We start from the raw sequence: 26,627 nt of genomic DNA, 5'->3' as shown, positions 1-26,627 counted from the left end.
TGCTCCAAAGTATCATGCTGCATCTGATCATCATGAGGAACAATCGTAGCTGGCCTGATGTCATCCGAACTATATAACAAAGCACCAGTGTCTGATGAACAATTGTGACCAAACACTGGGGAAAAGAAAATCACATTCTTCAAAGTTTGCCCCTTAGCACTGCCCTAAATAGAAAACATCTGATAATAAATCTAGCCTTGTGCTCACTGCTAAGTTTTAGTACAAGCTAACAGTTGTTTGAGGGCAGAGTAACCCTTGGCAGTAGAGAGGGTTAGGAACAGAGGTAATGGTTGCTCACAACCACAATAGTACTGAAAGCCCTTTGCGATACTGGAAAGGGTGATAAACCCATTGTAAGACCAACTGACATTTTTTAACTGAAGAAAATAATTTGTCCATCTCAGCCCCCAAAACGTCCCATGCTTCCTTTGCTTCGTTATGAAGATGTAACTGTAGAAGAGCCACAATCCTCCCTTGGTTCCCCAGAAGCCTTCAGCAGCCAAAAGATACCCAAAACCAAGATCCCACAACATGTGTGACCAGCTAGCAGGATCTTTTCCAAGTAGAAGGAGAAGAAAAAAAAAAAAGGAAGCAAAACAAAGTTTCAGCCATACTACTCAAATAACTAAGCTCTGCTTCGTATTTGTCCTGCAATTCTAGCAATGCAATGCTGGAAAGCAAGTGAACCAGGCTGACTTTGTCAAGCCCAGGAAGGGGAGTGTGACACCAAACAGATGCCTAATATTTAGCAGGACAAGATATCCTGTAACGAACTACAAGACACACAGAACAACGTATTTTCAGATTTCCCAAGGATGCCTCTTGGCATTGCAAACGTACCTGGAAAACTAGAAAGAGGTCAACAACTTGAATGGTTTAGTGTCAGTATCACTCAGCAGCCTTAGATATGCTACCTAACGTTACCCAACTTCTCTCCCCTCAGCATCACAGCCACAGAGAAACAGTATTATTTAAAAACCCTGATTTTCTCAGGCACATACACACCTGGAGCACAACACAGACAAGCGCACACCTGAAAAATATTGTTCCCTTAAATATGTTAGAGTATTGAAGACATTAAAAAGAAAAAGGCATATAATTTTATGCTAATCATTTTGTTACCAAGAGACCAAAACAGTATTTCATGACTAAAACCGCATGAACCTTACCTATTTTTGTCCCAAAATTTATGTCACCTCCCTTTCCTCTGCTTTCCCCATGCCGTGATTCACCCACTGCCCTCTCCTTATAACCATGGCTACATTTTTCTCCAGATCTCCTCTTACCTGGACTGTGAGGGCGCCACCTCTCACCATCCCTTCGTGACCCAGCCAGTCGCCAGCCTCCATCATCATCTTCCCCATTTTGTTCCTCCCTGAAGATGCGCCAGTTCTCGCTCTCAGAGCGTATAAACTCATGCTTCCTCCCTGTCGTTGCTGTCCCGCCTTCCTCGAAGTTTGGTCTCACTGCAAAGAAAACACACACCACTGAACATGCGTCTCATCTTTGGGAACCTAGAAACAAAAGGTTTGAAATCTTGCTCCTTTAGAGGCAAAAATGCACCAGAAGTAATCAGCCATAGGAACTTACGAGAGGAATGGAAGTTCATGAAAGGAAACATGTGACAACAGATTTAGGAAATCCCTCCACATGGAAAGACCGAGGGAAGAAAATGAAGAAAAACAAAACAAAAAAAAACCACACCAAAACACCCACACACAGAAGAAAGCAAAGCATACAAGAAATTATGACATGGATAGGAAAGACAGAGGAAGAGAAGATGACAGTTTAAGAGACACAGGGAAGCATAAAAGGAAAGAAGCCGAAGTATGCGGCAAGAATAAACTGCTCTATCATGAAAAGTGTCATGCTAAGGAAAATGGGAATAGAGTAAAATGTAAATATTACACACATTTTATATAAACCAAACATATTTGCTACTTCTGTAATAAAAAGAATATGAGATCTATATATTTAATCCAATGTACGGCGTTCTTGCAGCATTCTGCAAAAACTGTCCCAGGAAAGACTGAAAGTTTAAAGTAGGACTAAGGATTAAACAAGAACATATTGGTGTTAACATTATCCTGTGGATCCACCTTCTAGAGAGCCAAGGTCTGCATATTAGGAGCTAGAAGAAGCAACTACGTTCAAGCTCAAGGATGAGTCTACCAGAAGTTTAGGAGATAAGATAGTATTTTAGTTCCTAATTTACATAAAGTTATATTTAAATTAAAACATAAAATCCTCAAGCGCTTCATGAAGAGCAACACTGTCACAAAAGGATAATGTAAATATTTTTATAAAAAGAATTCACATTATATACCAGTAACTCAGGCTAGACATACATGCTGCTTTCACTGTTGACTCATCCTGACAAGGATACACCACCACCAAAATAAATGGTAGTACTAGCTTCAGGACTTCTGGATTTTGTATTTCTTTAAATATGTTTAGCTGTACAAGCACCAGACTTCTCAGAGGAACCGTGGTGATGGCACTTCTTCACTGATACTATTAACCAGTGTTAGCCCAAAATTGTGTGGTTAGCTACAAAAAAAAGTATCCAAGTACTAAAGAAAGGTATACTTAATTTTCCTTTTTAGAGTCTTAAAATCCAAAAATATAAGATGGTATTTGGTGAAGGTTGTATAGTATGCCTGCTTGCTTAGACAGGAAAAACAAAATAAAGCATGACTAACCTCTATTTAGAGCTCAAATTGTTCCTCCTTAGAGATATTGCACTCTGGAGGAAGTAAGCACACACTGTCTTTGGACTTTGCATATATCTTGAGAAAAACCAATATCCCTTCTCCACCGTCTCAAAACACTGGAGAAAAAAACCCACAACTTTCTCCAGCTCAACATTTTCCACAGTATATTTTTTTAGTGAAGGACTATAGTGAAAGAGTACAAGTGGAATTCAATCCAGAGTACAAAAATCCAAGGTATTTCCAGTTTCCCATGTTCCATGTTCACATAAATCCTTCTACCACTGTCACAGGAACAAGTTTCTACAAGAATTTTCAAGATGGCAGGGCCCTTGACCTATCAAGTAGACAGGAGAGGCAAGAAACACCCCAATGTTTAAGATACAAGAGTTGTTCCACCCTGATGACAACTGGAGGCCCTCAGAAAGGTAACTGGAATACCTTCCTCCTGTGTTGTTTCTATATAAAGAGCTAAAGCACATTAACTAATTTGAAGTACATCATCAGTATCAACAGGTAGTCTCTCCTGTGAAGCCTAATACAAACAGACACACATTTATTTCACTGAAGGAGACACCTGGCTACAGACCACGTCTGTACTTGCTGTGCTTTGAGAACAAAAATTTTAAAAACAGTATATTTTGGGAAGCCTCTGGTGATACTGGCCCCGAATAAAACAAAATTGCTGGAGACACTCAAGTCCCTTCATTTGGCAAGTGCAATGTTGGCAAATTTACTTATCTGGAATGGATAAATCTTCGCAGATGAAGGTCAACCACATTCTGGTTTCCCATGCTTCACAGAAAATATAAAGGCAGGCAACAAGCGAGACTGAAAATTTAAGCCTGAGAAATACAGGTTGTGGGGTTTTTTTTCCATTTTAGATCTCTGAAAAGTGTCACATAGAAGAACGTAACAGGAAGTGCAGGAAAGCCCCTCAGTATTGCTGCTTGGATGGACTTCGCATAGTAGAAAACTAGGAGACATAGCTACAGAGTCAAGTCAGCTGACAGTAAAACACGCAGAGATAGTGACTCAGTACAAAGCTGCCATCCAACAGGCCAGATAAGCCTAAGACCCAGATGATGAGGAACATGCTTAATTTTTTCTGAACTTGTTTTTAAAATGCTACAAGAAAAATATAAATTTTTTTCTGCAGAACAAGACACTCATTTTTCGTCACTAAAACAGTGATTGAGAGAAAAAAGTTCTCAATTTGCTATTTTGAGACTAGAAAAAGATTATTTTTAGAAACGTATCTAACTCTTCTCATCAAAATTCACAGCTATTACCTGACACTCATTCAGTAACATTAATTTGAGAGATTTTAAACTCTACCACTTAAGAAAAAAGATGTTAAAACTTTCCGCTTTTAAGATTCTGGAGACTGCTCTTTAACACTGGCAAGCTATCAGCTCACAGGCTCTGTTTTGCTCTTCCAAAAATATGTGGGGGAAAAAGTTACCTCAAGAATATTGTGATGTCTACTTTGCCACTGAATATTCATATGTTCTTAGCCCCTATGCAGATATAGACATACTATAGGCATACCCTAAGCAACTCAGGTTTTCTCAGTCCTTAAGACAGCTAGTTTTGCTTCCAAGAACTGAACTACTGAAGTCAGGTCTTGTATTCTGAACCTGCAGAAAAGGGCACTCCAACTTGCTGCTGTGGGGTTTGAAACACATCTCTACAGAGGTGACAAAACATCAAATGCTGTTTGCCAAGATCAGACACAAGCAAGATCCTGCCCCTCCTCTGATTTTAAATTCTACAGCATTAGAAATCTAACAGAGAGGAAAAGAATTGATTATAAAGGGTCAGTATTATACTCATGTGAGGATCGCATCACCTGTGATTCTGAAACCTTTCTAAACACAGCAGCACTCCAGTGGGTCACACCAGATGACTGTTCTGAGACCACACTTCCATGGAACTGAGAGAGAAAACACAGTATATCATGCTGTACTTAAGTTTTCTGGTACTCGGACACCATAGAAGCAATATTCAAAGACATCAAGGTATGTGTCAAAACAGATCTGCCATTAGATCTGCCAACAGATCTGACATTAGACAGACCAGCCAAAACACTAGTTCTTTACAAATACAAACCAGTCACAGGTTAAGAATCAGAAAAGTCAAGCTAGCCAAGTGCCAGAAAGTCTGTGACAAAACTGTATACTCCTATGGCTTACATCTAAATTCATAACTTCCAAAGTTCTACCATATTGTCTTCGCAACTGTTCCTAGACTTGAGAACACCCATTTCAGCTGAAATTACTTAGATCAGAGGGTCAGTATTTGACAGTGTTTTAAGGATGAAAAAAACTAAAATGCAATCTATGATTTTGCCTTGGACTAATTGACTGGACTTCCTGATGAGAAGGAGCAGTAAAAGGGCACCTCTGTTCAAGTCTGTCACAAAGCCAGCAATGGTGTTTACAGAAAACTTCAGATAGAGCCTAGTGGTATCCAGCCAAAAAAGCCTACAGCTGTGCAACACTGAGCTGAAAGCAGACTAACTGCAAAGGACAAGACTGGGATTCTGGGACATAGCCTCGCAGCAACACATTTATGAAGAGGACTTACTAACAGAATGGCAAATCACTTCAGTTCTCCATGCTGTCAGCCTATGTTTCCTATGACATGCTCACTTTTGGAGAGAATAAACAGGAAATTCTTGACTGACAGCAATACTGTTTCCTCTAAAGAGGGGAAAAGCTAGGAGAACCTATTAAGTGCTTTGACTTGCTCTCTTCTACTGCATGCTACACACTTCCTCAAGAAGAGGATAAAAAGGAAAACCTTTGCAGCTAGTGTTTTTAAGGAAATTCAAATAACTTTGCCTACATGTGTAATTCTGTAGCTTATTTTATTGAAGAATAAAACAAATGGCTTTAAGATGATATTTCTAAAGAAGGACGACCTTCTCATTAGGACAGTATCTGACATGCTAGGGACACTAGCAATATATCGTGAAGTGACTCAATTGTAACCAAAGTCAGTGACAGAAATCAGAAGTCCTGATGTCTATTTCTAGCTTCACATTTTCCATAAAATCTCAATTGCAGGTCTCAAAGAAATACTACTCAACTATCACTCCATTTTTTTTTGCTGAATTGACCATTATCCACTGTCAGAGTATGGGTGAACCAGTAAATTCAAAGAATTAACAAAAAAGAGTTTAATTCCATAACACACACCTGGAAATCATGGACTGTAGCTGTTTCATCTGCTGTACAATTGTGCAAGATCTTCAATACGTTCAGTTGAATCAGATTAGAAAACCTGTGACTGGACGCCATATGCTTTCTACAGTACAAAATATGGTTTGTACGAAAATACTGCTTATAAAAAAATCCTACTTGTGAGTAAAAGAGGTTGTCTGTAGTGGTAGTTCAATTTTACTGGAGTTTAGGCGGAAGGGTGAAGGGCAAGCCAACATTGTCCTACAGGCTTGCCACAGTCGTGGGAGTCCCCTTGCACTACATTATTTGCCCTAGTTCTGAAGGTCACGCTATGCCTATCACAATTTTCGGTGCTGTGCCTGAACATGTATTAAAATGTTCCATACTAATGAAGCAAAGAATTAATGTTTTGCAATTTAAGGTTGGGGGAAGGTTAAATGAAAAGAAAAAAAAAAAAGAGGGAGGATTTTGTTTCCTAAGCAGGAAAGTCTACATTAATAATTTTCCCAGCAGGCCCTCAGTTTTACTGCAAACAACCACAGCCTTTGTTTCTCAGATCCTCTTACATGTGACGTTTGATCAAAGCCCTCACATCAGCGGTTCACCAAGGGGGGGAAAAAGTGAGAAATACTACCGCATTACAGAGCTGTCCTCAGAGTTCAGTTTAGCAGTGTACCATGCTGACCATTCTGCACAGTCGTTCAGCTAAAACATCTTCCCTAAGTAACTTCTCATTTAATAAGTGAGAGAGAAAACAGCTTAAGTGGAAGTGGTTTATTTACTACATGGAATCAGCACCCACCTAATCTGTATTGTTTCATTCCTAGGCTTTAGCAAAATCCTGCGATTAATTCCATGTTTTCACAAAGGAGCAATGTGGAGATGGAAGAGAAGTGGCCAGATCTGCATCTTCTGACCAGCATTAAGCTACAGTTCAGCAACACCCTCCAGAGACCATGGGCTGGATCATTAGCTGCAGCCCACCCTTCTGTTAACACCAACACTCAGGAGCTCGGAACCTAATGAGAAGAGGAAGTGGCACTAGACAAGCAGCAGTGAGACACAAGAGGGTTTTTTTCCACCTAACAAACCGTAGAAAGTATTGAAGAACAGAGTGTGTTTTTCAGCAGTAACATGGGAACCTTTTCTATTCAGCTTTTCCAGCGGAATTTTGGCATTTTCAACTTTCATGTAAAACCTCAAGATTATATAAACCTACAAAATGATCTTAAGGGAGTGAGGGGGAAGGCACCCCTTCTCCAAGTAAGTGTTTGAGGATTTCTCCTTGGTTGCTAAAGGTTTGTGTTGGGTAAAGACGTGCTCCTAACAAACCAGCATTCTTTTCCACATGATCAGAGCTGACCAGCCCCCCTGCAGGCAAAATGACCAATCAAATCAGCTTCAGATGAAAACCCACGCCCCCAGCACTATAAACACAGGAATGAGACATACAAACCCTTTTTAAAAAAAAAAAAATTAAAAATCTCTACCAACTACTTGTGGGAAGTTTCTTGCCAGTTCTGGGACCAATATACAAAACCAGCCTAGTCCCTCCCTCTCCTGGAGCCCAGGTATTCCCCTTCTCCAGCACACAAACCCTTCAAAGACCGGTAAGTAAACAAAACAATTTTTTTCTTCTTTTTCTTATTGTATGATTAGAAATTGTTCTGTCGTTCTTTGCTCAAAGAAATCAAAGTTGTTTTCAGGGCACAGAGCTTATTTCTGAAGTTCGCTAAATTAAGAGTCACCTTAAACAAAATGGTTTGACTTCCCCCCACCCCCAAGGAAACGCTCCTCAAATGACTATAGCCCTAACAGCATGCAGAGCAAAACCAAAGTCATCATGCAGTATTTTTTTCAAAAAGTTTTCAAGATAAACAGTGCTGGAAAGACTCTGCAATGCTCTGCAAACGGAGCATTTGCAAGCCTCCAGCAAAAGTAGCCATGTGTTACCGGGCCAAGTGTTATAAAAAAGTCATCCTCACCTTCTTGCTGCATTCATCATAACTCAGCATTTAACTTCAGTTCCATCACAAATTAAAGAAATGGGCTTCACCTCTTCAAGCCTGCTTTTACCATCTCTAATCATTCCTCATGCCTTCAATCATTTTCAATCAATGCATCCTATGTGCTTATGGACACATTGTGAGCTACCACCGCTGCCCAGGAAAACTTGCATGGGCATGGAGTAAGAACTCCAACATCCTCAAAAACTCAGTCATTCCAGACAAGCCATTGGGAACTTTGCATTGCATAGGGCAGGACTGCTCTTCAAAAAACAGGAAGTTCCACAAAAAATGGATGGCAGCAGACTTCTGTTACTACAGCCTTACATCAAATAAAATCCTCCCTCTCATCTGTAAGTTTACTCCTCCACTAACAGTGCTTAATTTTGCATTTAAGTTTCTCTATAAGGATTTAATATATACCTGCATATTTTAAAGCCTTAAACAACACTTAAACAAAGCCTTGGTAAAGTTTTTCTGCTTCTCTAAAGGTGGTCAGACTAGTTGGTCCACTCAGATGCTACTTCATAATCAAGAATTAGGGTTCATATGGATGCTCGCAGTATTTTCAGCATGCTCTATTATGTGAAAATACATTACACACAAAATGGAGCATTACAGATATCCCCCAAAATCAAGTATATAGGTAGCTGTGCTTTCTGCACTATTGAAAAAAAAAAAAAAAAACACATTCTCCCATTTAAGCAAAATTTGGGGGGAGTTTTTTGTTTGGCTTTTTTTTTTTTTAAAGTGTGTTCTATAGTAAACTGTCACAGAAGGTCAAAAGAACAAGCTCTCACATCCTATACTTTGTGGCACTTGCTTTGTATTGCTTGGTCTCAACAAATGAAAGTTCCCAGTTTTACAAGACCTGCTTACATATATAACCAGTCCTGAAAACTGTTATCTTAATTCTGCAGACTGCTCAGAAAACAGTTTTGTCACAAACTACTCATTCATCTCACTGAGGCATTAGCTACAAAACCTAAAGGACAAACATGTTTGAAATTTAACTATCCTACTAACAACTGTAGCATAAGCTTTCAACCAAAGCAGTTATTCTAACTGAAATACTTCCTACTTTTCTGAGATTGTCCCCTAACATAAATTACATGATCCAGCCATGTCATCAATACTGACGAAACCCCTTCATTTCCTAATATTAATGTCAGAGCATCTCAAGGATTGCCATTCTATCTAAAAATAACAATACTGATATTTTGATAACATGAAAATGCCTTTTAAAAAATTATAAACTTCGTTCTTGTTGCAAAGTGCAGAAGCAGCAACACATCTCAATGATCACAACTTAGAGTACAGAGATGATGTTTAAATATGAAGCTACTACAAGATTATGTGGACCCAGGTCAAGTAAAGAGAGTATGTACACATTCCCAGAAGGGCATGCCAGCACCACCTGGGTTCTAATAAATCTTCAAATTATACTACAGATGTAAGCAGTTTTTGCAGTTACTCCCAACAAACAGAAGGTCCTCTTGCCTACTTTGCTGTCATAATGAAGCAGCACACTACAAACTGCTTCAAATCCCTTCCTAGGTCAGTTAGCACAGATTTTGTTAAGAGCAGAAGTTGGGCAGGTAGGGCAGCACAGCAGAGTCTCCCCTGAACACAGCTCCATGTAAAGGTATTCAGGCTCCTAGAAAGAGTGCAGGTGCATTAGTGTACTGAGCTCAAAACAGGCTGGAAGTGTCACTTTAAATTCCTTCAACTGAGAAGGCAAAGAAAAAGGCAATGAAGACACTGCTGCAAATGAGTCCCCCTGCAATCCTACCAAAGTCTCAACAGCTGAGCTTCTGCTCTCAAGAGAAAAGCTAAGCAAGAGGAAAGAGGAGGAAAGTAACATGGTGGCATGAAGCAGCAACGTAACAAAGAGCTGTTACAACACAAGGAAGACCTCTATCGAAAAGGCAAGCATGGGAGATCAGTGTGCTGAATCTTGAATTTCAGAAATGCAAGCAATATCCTAGAGCTGTAGGCAAGGTTTTATTACACATAAATCATCAGCAAGCCAGGTCAGTTTAAAACCTGTCTGACTTCTAGGAAAACTCTGGCTTTGATTTTAAAAGGGAGTACTTGGCCTACCTTGACTTGTCTTAGGAGAGTGTATAGAAGAACAAACCCAAAGTGAGGGGCAATGATGGTAGAGAGATTTAAAAAAAAGCTAAGAACTGCCATACACACTGGAGTTGGTGATAATCATTTCATTTTCAACAGACTGGTAACAGGAAGGATTAGACACACTGAATGCATGATAAAAGAGACTGGTCAATATGCCAAAAGAGGTTTTGAAAAGTAATTTTTGACAGCTCCTGTCTTTCAAGTCAAGGGCTATCATCTGGGAGATGGAGGGAGAATGAACACCCCAAAGATCCAACAGTTTCCCAACTCAGGAACCAGGAAAAGCAAAACCAGACAAACAGCATAATATAAAAGGATTACATTAGACAAATCTGGATTAGAAACACAGTATGTATTTAGTAGTGGAGACAAGTACTCTCCAACAAACAATGGAGAAATTTTCTTTTCAAGTCAAAGCTGTATGTCCTTCCTAAAACATACACTGCTTGAAGCTGGGATTAATATGGAGACATCAAGGACCATGCTGGGCGGGGGATTGGATCAGATGGTCCAAATTGTACTTTACAACTTCATTAATTTACCACTAACAAGGAAAGAGGTCTTTATTTTTTTTACTACAGTGGTCAAGGAAAGAAGTAGACAGAAGAAAATTCTTTTTAAATTTGAAGTCACATCTACTCTTAAATTGACTCTGCTTTTCAGAATACAGAGAGCAGATCCTCCAGCCTGGGTACACTATTTCTCACAGAGCAATTGCTCTTTCACCTCTCACTCTAAACTAACTGCATTGCTCTCAGAGCCCATCTGCAATTTCTTACTCATTTTTCCCACCCGAAGAAGTTGAGACTTGTAGCTCTTAAAGCCATCAATAGCTTTTGTAAAAACCAGTTTCGGAACTCAGGCTTACATCCGTCCAATGCTATCACTGCCACTGAATGGGATACCTAGTATTTTAAACAGTCCTAGACAAGAAGAATCAGAGGCCTATATCAAATGAGACCAGAGCAGTAACCTGGTTAACCTCAGCAGGCAAATTCCCCTGCTGGAAGTCTCAAGGAGCAAAGACACGGGACTGTTGCAAAATGTGCTGCTGGGGGCTAATTAACGTTCTTTTTCTCAAGTACCTTCAAGATATGTCAGTAATGGATCCTCCCCCATAGAAAAGATCCCAAACAACCCGACAGTGAACACTGAAATTTTTTTAGAACTTTAAGTTGACTTCAAGTGATTAACCACCACCCTAGAAAGCTCCTTAATCGACATAATTGAGACCCTGCAGTACTAACAGCATTTTGCTTTAAGTCAAGTCGTGGGCACTCAAGCACTGTACCTTAGCATTGATGTGTGGAAGATCTGTGGTGCAGCCGAGAAAAATGTACCACATTAAGTACGTTTTTCCTTTTTCACCTAATGCATGTAACACTGTAGAAAAGGCTTCTGTCACCAGTCAGTCAGTATTAGATTCATTCCCACAGCATATGCTTGTTTTGCAAACCCAAATTATTTGGAGGCTATGAAGCAGATGCTGCCCTCAAAGTACCATGAGAATTTATGCAAACACAGTAGGTTTATTTTCTGGTTTTGTGTTTTGCTGGGTTTTTTGGTTTGGTCATGTGTTCCCCACGCAACAATATATGTTTACACCCAGAGGCATTTTTCTCTGTAAGTGTTCTCCTCCATTCAACAAGGGAGTGCTTCTTGTGAGTACTGCTTATTCTAAGATGATTCCGTAACAGCACAGCAAGACTGAAAACTATCATTTAGAGAGCTATATAGTAGACCAAAGATCAAACTCAGATGAAGGTGGGGGTGGGGTGGGGGTCATGCTATAAACTGAATGGACTATGGTCCAAATTGACCAAGAAAAGTCACCTGATGCTACTGACCAGGAGAATCTCAGTAAGCCCACTGTATTCTTTGGCACAGGGAGCAGTTTCAAAATACTCCTTCTAGGAGATGTGAGTTGGAAAATAAAAAGTAGGGGGAAAACACTAAATTCCCCTCAGGCCTTTATCTACTCTACCTCCTCTGACTACAGCATGGATAGAAGAAATAGCTGGATGGTTTTGAGAACCTACAGAAAAGGAAAAATGAAAATTTAGCTAAATATTCACTGTGATGCCAGGTCTCATACTTCAGTATGCATTAAGTACAAGTAAAAGCAAAAAAGGATGTTCTGTAATTACTGAAATTTGGTATCAAGTAAAAAGTCATGAAAACCGCTGGTTTACAAGATCAAAGATCACAAGAAAGATTTTTACCTTTCATAAATTCATTCTGAAGTTTGGGATCCTTAGATTTAATGCATTTCAAGATAAAACTAGGACATCACTCCGGGGGGGGGGGAGGAGAGAATCCAATTCCTCTGACCTGTTTGTACACTTGTATTATCCACTGAAGAGGCATACTTCAGAGGAAGGTCAAACTTGATAGGAGACAAAAAAACCTGACTAAATACATCATGTATAATTATGATTTGCAGAGTTTACATATGTATTTTTGAAATCCTCTGTTCTACAAAAAAGCTTCCTCACAACCTTCTTTAAGTACGTTGAACACATTAGGAAGTCTCTATTTTACATGAACCCATATTTAATTTTAATCTGTCCCAGGTAAACTTTAAATATTCGGTATTTATAAGGGTTCTGGATTTGAATGGCCAGTGTCTTGAAAAAAAAAACCCAATCAAACAATAAACCACCCAACATCTCTGACAAGCTTTGAGGTTTAGAAGTAAACAAAGGAGCCTAACATGTCAAATACCTGCAAGTATCCCTTTTGCTTCCCACATTTGCAATTCTACCTTCACCCCCTAATTCCCATATACCTGCTGTCCTATTTTCTTATTTGGTCACTAATTTAAAAAAAAAAAAAAAAAAAAAAAACACACAACACACATACACTGCTTAGCCAGACTAGACTTCAAATTATGTCACAGTATATTTTCAGCATTGGTCTCCTGCCCTCTTTTTACCCAATCCCTACATGAACAGCCTCAGACTCCCAGAAGCAGCTCTGCCCTGAATACTGTAATTCTGCTTAACTGGACACAATGGGTGAGCTAGAAAAGTCTGAAAGGGCTACTAGGTAAGCTACAGCATTCCCCTAAAACGCATAAGCATGTGAGAGAAATATTAAACATTATTTCCTTAGTATTATTGTTAATAATATTGATAATACTGTCTGTCAGCTACTATGCTCTGCTAAAAAGGAGTTACAAAAACTGATATAATCAGAAAAAATTCAGTTTCTTTTCAAATGCAGTATGCCTAATCCCATCCCATCACCCCTAAAGAATTAAAGCATGCGACTCAACTGTAAATTTAGGAAGGTAAAGTATGAAAGTTATATTTAAACAACTAAGCAGGGAATATTTGAGAAGTAGTCAGATTTTTAAACTTAATCTTTTTTAGCAAAGTATTACCATAAACAGTGGTAAATTCCTCTCCAGGCTCCTGACTTAATCTTCTCTGGATTGCAAGTGTATAAGCCCTCCTTTGTTGGCTGCAGTATTTCAACCCCTGCTGATGTGTCAAAAACTGTGAACATTAGGCAAAATACAAATATGCTACACTGCATCACATCTTTTTCCTTTTTTCTCTTTTCTAGAAGATGACAACAGATATGATAGAGAGCAACAACACCAAATCCAGTGCTCCCCTCCTGACCCAAAGATACCTGAGGATGGTGACCAAGGACGGACACAGCACATTCCAGATGGATGGTGCCCAAGGAAAAGGTCTGGCATACCTCCGAGATGCATGGGGAATACTAATGGACATGCGCTGGAGGTGGATGATGCTTGTCTTTTCTGCTTCTTTTGTCATTCACTGGCTAGTCTTTGCAGTGCTTTGGTATCTGCTGGCTGAGATGAATGGGGACCTGGAGCTGGACCATGATGCTCCACCTGACAACCACACTATATGTGTCAAGTACATCACCAGTTTCACAGCTGCTTTCTCCTTCTCACTGGAGACGCAACTCACTATTGGTTACGGCACTATGTTCCCAAGTGGGGACTGTCCCAGTGCTATTGCACTGCTTGCAATACAGATGGTCCTGGGGGTCATGCTGGAAGCCTTCATCACAGGTAATCCTTCCTATTTAATCTTTAAATAGAATAGGTATAACAAATTTAAGAAATGAAGCTAGAAATAAATAGCAATCCTACTGATATGTGAAAGAACAATTAAGTCAGTTGCTAAAAGTATGATGAGATTTCAGCTATGTAGTAGCAAAAGTTAAACACCTTTCATTAACAAAAGACAAATTAGGTGATATCAAGATTTGGACTTGAGAGTTCCACTATTCATTGGACAATACCATGGCAGATCCCCACTTATCACACTGAATCATTTATTTCTTATACCATTATCTCTCCAAGTTTTTCCCATGGAATTACAATATTTAATGACAATTTGTTTTGATTCTACAGTTGACTTTTGTCTAGCTGAAGTATTTTTGTTGATCTTTAACTGTGTTTAAGTATTCCTCAGTACCCAATGTAATGAAAATGTTTACAATGTCACAGCTATTTCAAGCTATTTTTAAGTTATTTAAAATAATTTTCAGGTTTAAAGTATTTCAAAAGACTTTTTAAAACACACAGGTTAGTTTACCGTGTATTAAGAAAGAGTTTCTCCAGTTGTAGCACACCAAGGTCAGGTACTATTACCAATTCGAGTAAATCAGGGCAAGCTAACTGCTTTCCTTCCTGCAGCTACAGTTCTCTCTCCAAATGTTAATAAGTGAACATAGTTTAGAAAAAGAAGCATTTAAGGAAAACTGGGCTTTTTAAACAAAAAAGGGTTAGTGTGGTGCCAGTCTAGCAGTTTTCAAACCTGCAGGCTGAGGCTAGAAAGACCACATCCACCCAAGCCTGCTTCTGCTCTTTGGACTATTTCACAGAGCTCGGAGGCTGCAGGGAACCAACCCAGGCACAGTGCTCATATTCAGTTTGTTCTTTCTTGTCACACAGGTGCTTTCGTGGCAAAGATTGCCCAACCAAAGAATCGGGCATTCTCCATCCGCTTCACCCGCTCTGCTGTAGTGACACACACCAAGGGGACGCCATACCTGATGTTCCAGGTAGCCAACACACGCTCCAGCCCACTGACTAGTGTCCAGATTTCTGCTATACTTTACCAAGAACAAGAGAATGGGCAGCTGCACCAAACTAGTGTGGACTTCCACCTAGACAGTGTTACTTTGGATGAGTGTCCTTTTTTTATTTTTCCACTGACCTACTACCATTCAATCACTCCATCCAGCCCCCTGGTTGCTCTCCTCCAAAGAGAAGCTGCTCACCATTTTGAGCTGGTTGTCTTTCTGTCAGCTGTGCAGGAAGGCACAGGAGAAACATGTCAAAGGAGAACATCCTACCTCCCCTCAGAAATCATGCTGTACCATCGCTTTGCCTCCATGCTAGCCCGCAACACCAAAGGTGAATATCAGATCAAGATGGAGAATTTTGACAAGACTATTCCTGAGCTCCCAGCTGCAGCCGACTCAAAGAGTCCAAGAAGGACTGACAAGGAGATCCGCATCAATGGACAGCACGCTGACAGCTTCCAGCTCTCCGAGACTGGCCTCACAGAATAGAGAGAATGGACTTTGAACTTTATGCTTTTTTAATTATTATTACATTAAACTTTCAGGTTCCATTTACAACCTTCCTTCCTTGCCTGCCCTGCCATCTTCTAGTGATCTTTCTCTTGTACTCCCATCCTTTTGATTACAACATGATATGCAGAGTAAACAGAACTGGTGTAACCATGTAAGCTGAGGAGAGGCTGGGTTAACCACCCAGCACAAAGGCAGGTACAAGAATCACAGTACTAATTCTTGGAAATTAAAAGAGCTACCTGCTGAATTCACCAGACTATGATTAAAGCCGCACTGACCCTGAAAGGAGAGACCTTCAGAACTCCCAAAGCTGACCAAAATCACAATTAACCAGCTTGTCACAAAATGGACAACAATACAAAAGAAATCTCAGTCAAAACTCAATATGGGGTCATTCATATTAGTTCTGGGATAAGCAACTCTCTTCATCCAAGATCTGAATTTTTCTCTCAACTCCTTGGGGATACAGAGTTATATCAGTTTTCAGATGGCTGGATTCACTCTTAAAGTATTGCCAATCTCACATGGCAGTGAAAAGCACTCCTGCTGTGCTTATTAAGCAAAATTGTAAATACTAACTTGTAGTTCTTCGTTCTGCCAAATAAAAGAACATCTCATATCAAGACAGGTCTATGAAGACACTATCAAAAAATCTTGATGTATATGACAAATGCTGCAGTGGAAATTTTTTTCATATTTGGAAACACTGAATAAATTATTTAGCAGTGGAAAACAGGCTATTCTAAATGAATCAATGTACATTTTAAAAAAAACAAACCATACATTCCACCTGTTCTCACCTTTGTGCTGCTTGTCTCAAGTAGATCTGACCCAGAAGGATGAGCTATATACAGAAGTAGAACTGCATCCATTTATATTTTATTCTTTTTAACAATATTTGCCTGTACACACAGCACAAAAATATTTAGACACTAAAATAAATTTTAAAAATAAAAAATTAAAACCAACTATACATGAGACTTCTGTATTTCAGTGCTTCATAAACGTACTGCAATTGAGACACTGTTTTGAACCTCCTAAAAAATTTAAGAAGCTAACGGATAAAAAGGATGATGAATAATTTTTCCCAAGCTCTCAACAAAAGCAGTGCCTATTACATGTTCATAGTTGAACAATCAATTATCAAAATAAAGTTATCTTTCAAAGGTAAAAGACTTTTCCCAGAAACCAAGATGGCAGAAATAGCACTTTCATTGACAACAGCATAACGCACCACCAAATACGCTTCCTTTTAACTTCACTGAAGTGGTCAGCAGCAGGAAAAATGGCCTTAAGCTATCTGATGAGATACCGTTTAACCTAATTCTTCTCAAGCTCCAGAACTCTGTTAACTGAAGTGTGTTCACAACCTGAAAGAGGTTAGCAAAAAGCTACTTTGTTTTAGGGTCTGGGGAAGTGGGAAGCAGCCCCGTGGAAGCACTTCACGCAGGGAAGGGGAATGAGGCAGAAGGCCTGTGTTTTCATTGCAATTCAGCTCGTGTTCCAAAACTGTTCAGGTATTGTCTCCCCACATTCTCAGACAGAATTGGTTTTATCACAGATACTCTCAACATCTCTTCTGATATTTAATTTTATGTAAAAGCTTTTACGAATATTGTGGAGCTTGGAGAGCACCACACTACCACGTTAATTTGCTTTACCCCTACATATGCAGTCTAAAGATCCTTTTTCCACCCTCATACCAGTACCAATAATTTTTAAGTATTTCTTGCAAGTGTTATTTCCACATTCTCTATCAATATAAACCACCAAGAAGAGTCCTACAAATTCAGAACCAGTGCAAGAGCAGAAGAGATTCCTGTGTCAACTCTGAAAGAAGCATTTAGGAGAAAAGCAGTATCCTGTGTGAGGTATTTTTCTTCCCATTATCACATACTCCAGTCTCAGACAATTCCATTGTTCTAAAATTCAGATGCATAATCCCAACAGGATGGTACTACAATCTCACTACTTAGAGCCAAAGCTATAAAAAGCTATTTCTAACCTCAGTTAACATCTAATCAAAGTGTGGGCTGCCTCGTTTGGTTTCTAAATTACTTGATACTTTGAAGTCCTCCTGTTTTTTAAATAATTTTCTATTTATAGATTTGGTTTAAAAAAGGGCTACAACAGCAAGTATAAGGAAAAAATGTTTAATATACACTAAATGCAATCTTCAAATATTGCATTTTGGAACATAAAGTTGAAGAATACTCCAGAAGCAAGTTAGACAAACACAACTGTGTAGTTACTTCAGAACAGCTGCAGAACAAGGGGTAGACAAAACACCCACTGCTTTTACAGTTCTAGAGAACTAGTGAACCATAGATATCTGACAAAGAGATACGCTGTTGCCCAAATGGGAATACAAGCCTAGAAAAATTGCTATTGGGCTCTGATGCAACCAAGTTGTACTCTACACTTGGACTAAAACTGCAAGAGCAAGCTGGTGATGAACCTTCTTTGGATGTACTGCTTGCTAGCCAGGTAGGGAATAAAACCAAGTCAGGCAGAGTAAGGGAGAGCGTGATTCAGAGAAATTCAACATCCTTTTTACAGTCACTTGAACACCCTTTTTTTATTCAAGTCGTCTTAACCTAACCAAAAAATACACATTAAACAGAACTCAACCGGGTTCCACAACTGACTTATTAAATGTCTTGTTTAATCTGCATTACAATTATTTACTACCAGTGTGTAATTGCTGGCAACTAATCAAATCCCCTCAGCTACTAAGCTGGTATTAGTCAAGAGGCTGCACAGAAAATTAAGCAGCTTTTGTGCAGTTCTAAAAGACAGCCGTAATCAAGAAAACAACTTGCCCATTTTCTTTGCTAATGGCCTCAGCCTTCCAGAGCAATTTGGATTCTCAATGAAGTCCATCACAATTATGACAATCTGCAACAGAAACTCACAAATACTTCATGCATCTTCATTTTGCATACTGAAACTATTGTTTATGTTGAGAATCAGTCAAATGTGAACTTACAAACTGTTGTGAGCACTGCAAAAGCAATCAGTAATTTTTTAGAACAGTGTATTGATCATTGATGAGATGTAATTCTTTGTTGAAGGTCTATTACTTGTTTAATCTTGTGATTTTTAATTGAGGGTTCTTGCATTGTCATCCATTATGAATGACCAGAAGAGTTTAATATTTGATCTCTTATTAATTCTGTAATGTGATATCCCAGAACAAAGAATATGAAAAAGCTGGCAACTCAGTAAATTATGTAATTTGAGGCTAATCCAAGGCCCTGTGAAAGAGCAATGACAAACTGAAACATAGTAAAAGTTAGAGAATAAAATCCTAAACTACGGAGTTTAACCAGGTTAACAGAAACCAATATATGCATCTGCTAAAGCACGTTAGTGTGAATTATAAACTGCATGTCAGTTCACTCGTTGATCTTTCTGCTTCCACTGCTTTGCGTGCTATACTTGTGCTTGGTATTAATGTGGGACTTTTTGGCACATCTGTATCCCTATCTCACACTCAAAATATTCTGTCACTGAAAAGCCTTTATGTAACAGTCAAAACAGACCAACACCTTCTGTTACAATTTTTATGCCCTCTACTTCTCTTTGAGGATAAAGAGGAGAGAAATAGTCCTCCCACTTATCAGGGCATTCATGTCTAACACAGCAATATGCAAACTTTAATTACTATTGTTAAAAAATATCTCTTTATATATTAAAACTTCAGAGAGACTGCACGTCTCTTGCTTCTGTCATACTGTGCTACAGAGCTTTCAGCCAAACAAGATCAAACTAGATAATAAATAGAACAAGAGACTGAAGAGGAGTAATCTGGTACTACAGAAAGCTTCAAGATCTTAGAATAAGCACACCATCCCTCACAGTGAACTAGGACTTCCAAAGCAGCACAGGGGGACACCATCTTCTCTAGAAAATGGTTCACAGAAGATGCATTCCACAGGCCTGATCACTAGTAGTTGCTACAAACAAGGCATGCTCTATACTAGCTGAAAAATTAACACCCACATTCAGGCAGAAGTCAGCTTCAGTAAGGACATCTTGCATACTGTAAATTCCTCTCAATTGCAGCCAAGATACACATCTCATCCTAAACCAACATGCAATATTTTTATCACAGCCTTAATCAAATGTGGTACATTCTATAGTCTGTATCTGGAAATGTTGGAATTTTATCACAAGAACAGGAAGGGACTAAATAAATAGAATCAACTGTGGTATATATTTTACTTTCACATCCATTTGTCTTTTGTAAAAAATGGAGTCCTGAAGTCTCAGTAGAACTTTTTTTTTCCTATTTTTATTTTTTTCCAAAAGGTCTCTGAATATAAAGACACACTGAACATGCAAAGTTTCACTACTGGCAACTAGAGGGACAAACTCAGACCAAACTCAAGTTATTTTTATAAGTAACTTCTTTTTAATGGAAGCAATGAGGAAAACAAGAAAGATCTTAGTTTTGTGTCAGCTTTTGACTTAAAAAGCAGAAAAATAAAAGCACTCAAAAAATATGAAAATCAGTTCCTACATGGAGAGAGGACTGGGAGGGCTCTGAAAGCAAACATCTTAGTTTAAGGCTCCTACGGCATGTGCCACCATGGCAATCCGGAAGATTATTAAAATTGCAATTTATGCTACTCTCACTGAAAAGAAATACTGACAGCTGAGCAGGGATTAAAATACATTCCCATCAACTTCCAATTGCAACTGTATCTTTTTGCTTTTGTTTGTCTTGAAATTCAACCTGCAATTGTCTTTTCTGACCTATGTTTATCAATATGTTCACCAAGGAGGATATTCAGCCAAGACTCCTTCAGCAAAGGCCAAAAGACCTTCTGGGTCCTAAAAAGACAAGACTCATTGTCAGCAAGCTTTTACTAGTACAAAACCTCTCACTAAGCACAGCTGTGGTACGTGCATGTGGAAACATGCCACGGAGATAGAGCAAGGTCATACCAGAGACAATCAATGCATGATGCCACAAAGCAGAAAATCACTGCAGTTACCATATAACCAGTTAATAGAGGAGAACTTCCTTGAATGTTCTTACCACTCTTAGAATACAGATTTTACCTAAATGGGTGTGTACCATCTCCAAGATGACAACCCACTCCAATTCGAGTTCAGCTAAACATTCACACAGCCATACTGGGTCACAATTAAAGATCCAGTATCCTGCCTGAAGATGGCCTGTGCAAAGCATTTAAGAAACAGAATAGGAGAGGAACGGCAGAGAGGGGGACCAAATAATAACCTGAATGAAGATTTGTATGATGACTTGGAAGTAATTTGACAGACAGTAAATCCATCAGCACGGGAACCTCAGAACACTGCTGCTGGGATCTACCTCACACTAGCAAGCATTCAAAAAATTAAAGTTCACATTGTCCAGAAGTCCTAGGTACCAAAATAGCACGCGCCAGGAATGTTTAAAAGCTGCACTGAAAATGCATATTGCCATGACACACCTGTTAATCAGTACAGACTCCTTTCCCAGAGGTACAGGAATATAGTTCCAGCTCTAGACATCAAATCTTAACGGAACAGAACCTACTTGTTGCAGATTTTTCTTATCTAAAACATTTAAATGCCTAATAGTGAAAACAACGCAAAATAAGAAAAACAACACTTTGAGAACACATTTAGGTAGTGTGGCACAGTATCATGAATCTTGTATCAACAATATACTTGGAGCAATAAGAAAGGTTTAGGTACATATAGGTCCCTTCCCCAAAATGCACCCTGCTCCCCCCTCCCATTTTCTGCCCATACAGTAATAAAACCATACCTGGATCTTTTCGCCCTGGTTTTTCAAAGCGTCTGTCTCCCCTACAAAGGCAGAATAGAAGTTTCAAATAAGGTTTTGGAACTACTCCACTCATTTTGGGTATGGTTTTTTCCCCTGCCCCTCCCCCTCACCACCACTACTTGGTAGGGGCCTTTTTTAAAATCAGAGCTTGATGGACAGTATCTTTAAAAGATTGAAGCGACAAGTGAATTTTTCAGAACACTGATACCCACACAGCCTTTAGCAACTAGGTATGTTTTTAAATGTGACCCTAAGTACTGTCAACAAAGTGAGACTAAAGTTGAAGCAAATCCTTTAGCAATCCATATATTCACCCACCATTTCCACTGCAACTGTCATAACTGATGTTCTCTTAAAGTAGTTCCTTTTTTCCAGGAACTTTTTCCAAAGAAAAATTCTTTGCAAAAATGCTTTTATTTGCTCCTGAGTTTCTAGAAACATTACTGTGTTGACTCCATCTTAGAAATTTAGACACTCCACTTACAGATACACCTCATCACCTTTGCTAACTTATTTTTATTAAGTCAAAAGGCACGAATGAAAGCTAGCAGATGTATGTAAAAAAAAAAAACTTGAAAGGGCTAGAGTTCTGTTACCTTTCCTCCCAACTCTGTGATCTGTGCATTTCCCTGCCCCCTCCTCGCCCAAATCCACCCTCCACTTCATCAAAACTTCTTTGGTAGAAACCGCTTTCTCCTCGGCCTCTGCCTGAAAAGACAAAAAACACAAGTGTTTGTACAAATAGTTACAGAAGTTGAAAGAATCAGGTAGGTTTCCTTTTCCTGCTGTCCCTGTGAACTAATCTTGCAGTCTTAAGCCCCAACAAAGTTATCTGGGGCAAAGGGAAAAAGGAACAAAGACTCAAGAAAGAGTCTTATGTAAAAATTCGTATCAAGAAGCACAAGATCAGACAGAACAGGCAAACAATTCTGAATACTACGAAGAAAAACACAGAAAACATACTTACCCAACAGAAATTACCAAATAAGGATGCATTCATTGTTCACACAACATCCACATAGTACATGTGTACTTTACGCTCATAAAAATCAGAATGCTTTTAGCAGTGGAATCCAGTATAATAGTACTGCACTGCAGATGTACTCATAATTACTGCTGTCAAGGTTAATAAAAGGAGAAAGAAGCTTTGCCACTAGTAAGTTCTAGTGATTCCCAGCAGAAATCTCCCCCAGGAGCAGCAGGGAGAAAAGAAGGATCACAGGATGGGTATAGACAGGACAGCATGATGAACCCCAGTAGCTACAAAATAAAAATTATCCTCTTCACTTTTTCAAGAAATGATTCTCTCTAGGTGGCTACCAAGAATCAAAACTCAAGCCAAGAAATTATATCCTCAAGTGAAGCATCCTGAAGCACATCTTCAGTGCTTAGGTAGGTGTGGGGATTTGGTTAAAAATAAAGAAAAATTACAACAGAAAAAACACACCCACACACATCCCCAGACCTTCAAGATAGCTTCCAGCACTGGTTAGATTAATGGCTGGGATGAAGTTTCCAGATCTACAAAAGTTAAAGCTGCTTCACGAAGTGCTACAGCAGAAAAAATGGGAAGGTTTTATCAGCTAACTTACCATTTCAAGGATCTCATGGAAAGATGAACAAGTGAAACATCAATCAGCTGCTTGTCAGGATAAAGTCTTTCCTAAAGACACCTGCAGTCTCTACAGTCAAGTCCAAGAACCTAAAAAGCACCTGATAAAGGGAATTCTTGGCTGTGAAACAATAACGAACTTCGATCCTTTCATATTTCTCTCTTCCTGGCTTCAAGAAAACACACACCTCAAAGGATAAGGTGCAAACTTGGCCAGGGATCGGGAAGAATAAGACAACGACCAAATGAAACAGCAAATAAACACCTTGAGAATGGACTCCAGTCTCTGTAGTCTTCTGAAGTAATGGTATCAAGCCTCTACATCTAAAATCTAAAGACCTCAGATGCATCAAGGATTTGTAGCATATTTCAGTGTATTATGAAAAGAGACTCGAAATACTGAAATAATCAAGGCAGATTCTTGCCAAAAAAAGGTTGCTTTCCAGGCAGAGAAAACAAAAACCAGTCCCCAGATAATCCAGTCAGGGTCCTCAAATACACACTGATTTCGTATCAAGCAGTACAGGTTGCAGGGTATACAAGGAAGCCACAAAGTTACTGTCTCTACAATTTCTCCATCTACTTCAGAAACAGGATTTAAACATCCTCTTTGGACATAACCATCCTGTTAGCACCAGCAAAGCAGTTCAGTGGCAGACCTCCTTGTCAGAGAGATGCAGATTTCCTTACCACAGAGTTTTGGGGATGCTTAAGTTCAGATGGATACTGGACAAGCTCATAAAAGATAAATAACACTGAGATTTACTAAACAGAGAGACCACATCTGGTTCAAGAAACACACTGAGCTGCAGACACCTGGAAGCTGAGCATATATGTGATGCTTCTTCACCTTTTTATTTTCACAGAGCCCTTATTCTCTTGCCAAGGTGTCTTCTTTTGGCTGTCGCTAGAGACAGACAGTTGAGTTAAACAAGCCCTTGCGTGATCCAGTATAGCTGTTCTTACACCAACTCAGGTGGAGACAGAGAAGTTGACTGAGCACTCAAGGCAAGAGAGGAGAGATTAGTATCAGACCTATGACTGTACTAGAAACACGAATACATTCAGTATGGCAAGTCTGACGCAAGGTTAACCATAGTCACAAACGCAAAATAAGTTGCAAAGACAAGAAACAGTGAAGATGTGACAGAACATCAAAAGTAGCACAATGTTTATCTGGGTAAGGTATTATGGATCCTCTAAGATCCTGGAAAATTACTCCAAGCTGTTATTCTTCACAAATAAAGCCCAGGAAAGTTTAAGCATCTCATACAATGGCAATCTTTGCCTAGTTTCTTCACTACAGGAAAGCTCTCTTCCTTCTTCTTACAGGAGATAATAAAGCAAAAGCACTTCACAAGAGAAAGCCACAGGCAGGCAGAGTCAAAACAGAATGAAGGCACTGACTCATCTTGTGTCTCTGAGGTAGTAGAGGTGGAAAGTTGATACACTTTTCCAACAGAAACCAAACCAGCTGTCCTTCTCGGCTTTTTACAGTGAGTGACAGCAACATTTGATCCCCCTGCAGCATGAGCAAGCATGAATGCACACTGATTAATGATAGCAGACACACATCTAGCAGAGTCAGAAGGCTGGCGATATGAGAGATTTCATCAGTAAATACAGCAAACGTCCTGTAAAAGGGGAAGAACAGGATCAGAGTTGTTCTAACATGGCTTATGGCAGCTTTAAAAGTATGTGAAACAACAGCCTGAGAAACTCTCTCTACTTACACCCCTCTGTGCCAGAGTTCATCAGTATTTCAGTCATGTTCAGCCACCAAAATGGCCTGAATTAAAATATAACCTTGCAAAAGGTCCAAACAAATGATCTCAGCAATTCAGTTTGAGGCTGCCTGTGGGGCCACGGTACTCAACTCCCAGCTGTACTGATACCACATAGTACTGGGCAGGACCTATTGCAACCAGGGCACAGGTGGCTTCATTGCCACCCTCCTCCACTGCCACTGCAAGGCACACTGTTCTGGTGCAGTAACAAGATGTGTCCATTCAACAGTACCCAGTAGAAGTACATGTGCAACTCCAGCAGAAACCAAATAGGCTGCCACATGAGAAGCACACTGCATTAAAACAGATCCTACCGAGCTACAGAAGATAAGTAGCTAGTTAAGGAAAACCATGGTGTACAAAGTTGATTATTCAGCAACTATGACGTAGATGAGTCTGACCTGAAAGTGCACACTGGGACACAGCTAATACCGATAAAACAACATATGAAAGATGCTTGAATAAAGGATAGAACTGCAAATATAAGCACACTGTTCGCCATGCTGCTCCTGCACTTCTTGGCTTTTTTCCATGGCTCATAAATCTAGAACGACATGCTTATTTTAAATAGAACGCCACTTCCGAAAAAAGGCCTGGCACATGAGTAGCAGACTTTAAGTGTAGGTGTTGCACAAAGCATTGAATGCAAAGTCAACAGATGTCAATACACCCATTTAAGAACTCAACAGAGCAGCTGTATCATTTGTATTTGGTTAATTCCTTAAAAACTTAGAATGAGGACCTCAATCCACTGGATATTCTAATTATAACAGCCAAAAGTCTCTAACAAAAACAGACAAGCCTGAATTTAAGTAAAAAATACAAGACACAAGCAAGAGGATAGGTGGAAGCACATGCTGTCGTTCTGTCATTACAACAAAAAAACCACAACCAAACAACAACCACCAAAAAAAACCCACCAAAACTTTCACACCATTTACACACATTCCAACAGCAGAAAAGGCAGATTACAGAGGGGAAAGAGTGCAGGAGGGGAAAGAGCTCTAATGGGAAGCAAAGTACCCTTCATAAGGGTCTTAACCAAGGAGAACAGCTACAAAACAAGGTGTCTGTGGGCTTACAGCCCATTCCAGGGACTATTTAAATCTCTCCCTCGTCTGAGGCTCTTATTCATGAATGTTGACATTCCAGTCCTGGCAGCACAAAGCATAGGGCTTAACTGCACACCACAGGGAGCTCCCACGAAAACAAATCCATTAGAAAAAAGGTCACGTGCAAGCACTTGATTTCTTTAGAGAATATAACTTCAGAACGAAATACAATGTTTTGGATTTGTGTCTCCACACAAGATACATACAGTGTTGCACGCTGCAAATGGTTTAACAGTAACACCGAGTTGTATTTCAGCACAGTCAAAAATTTTAAACAAAAAATCAATGCAACTTCCACAACACTAATCGTTTTCACATCAGCTAAATATAATCATTGTCAGTAAGAGTGGGGGTGACTATTGAGAAAATATTTACTGAGTGTTATGTTGTAGTTTCAAATAGTGATAAGGGAAGTCACATTTAGAGTTCTAACAATAACCTTCCTTTACCAGCAGTTCATCGTTCTTCCCTTTGCCAATCTGTCACAGATTCCCTCTCCCACCCCCGAATGCTGGAACACAATTCTGATTTGTGCCTTGGTGAGGGAACTTGATTAACAAATCTAATCACACATGCAAATTCTTCCCCGAGGTTACCATTGTGCAAGTTATTTCAAGACACCAATCTTGTTTTTGGTAAAGCTGAAGCCCACATTTCATCAGCAGCAGCTTTGTTGCATT

General features: G+C 39.4%; 2 protein-coding genes across 12 annotated transcripts in view; one reads left to right on the top strand and one right to left on the bottom strand.

The window, feature by feature from the left end:
• Positions 1–26,627, bottom strand: part of GIGYF2 (GRB10 interacting GYF protein 2) — a 78,198-nt gene that overhangs the window by 26,280 nt on the left and 25,291 nt on the right. For 10 of the 11 annotated variants that reach the window (XM_064457196.1, XM_064457198.1, XM_064457203.1 and 7 more), the window contains 3 exons: positions 22,033–22,144; positions 21,416–21,456; positions 1,287–1,466 (listed from right to left, as the gene is read on the bottom strand). In XM_064457196.1, the coding sequence (XP_064313266.1) occupies positions 1,287–1,466; positions 21,416–21,456; positions 22,033–22,144 (333 nt within the window). The remainder of the gene's footprint in view (positions 1–1,286; positions 1,467–21,415; positions 21,457–22,032; positions 22,145–26,627) is intronic. The other variant, XM_064457206.1, reaches the window with a different exon arrangement.
• On the top strand, positions 7,341–15,656 carry KCNJ13 (potassium inwardly rectifying channel subfamily J member 13). Its single transcript, XM_009513680.2, is given in 4 exon segments — positions 7,341–7,451; positions 7,453–7,509; positions 13,615–14,095; positions 14,984–15,656. Coding segments are annotated over 4 exon segments (1,272 nt in total). The 3' UTR covers positions 15,607–15,656.

Source organism: Phalacrocorax carbo, chromosome 7, assembly GCF_963921805.1.
Source record: "Phalacrocorax carbo chromosome 7, bPhaCar2.1, whole genome shotgun sequence".
Lineage (NCBI taxonomy): Eukaryota > Metazoa > Chordata > Aves > Suliformes > Phalacrocoracidae > Phalacrocorax > Phalacrocorax carbo.
This window is presented reverse-complemented; position numbering and strand designations above follow the sequence as displayed.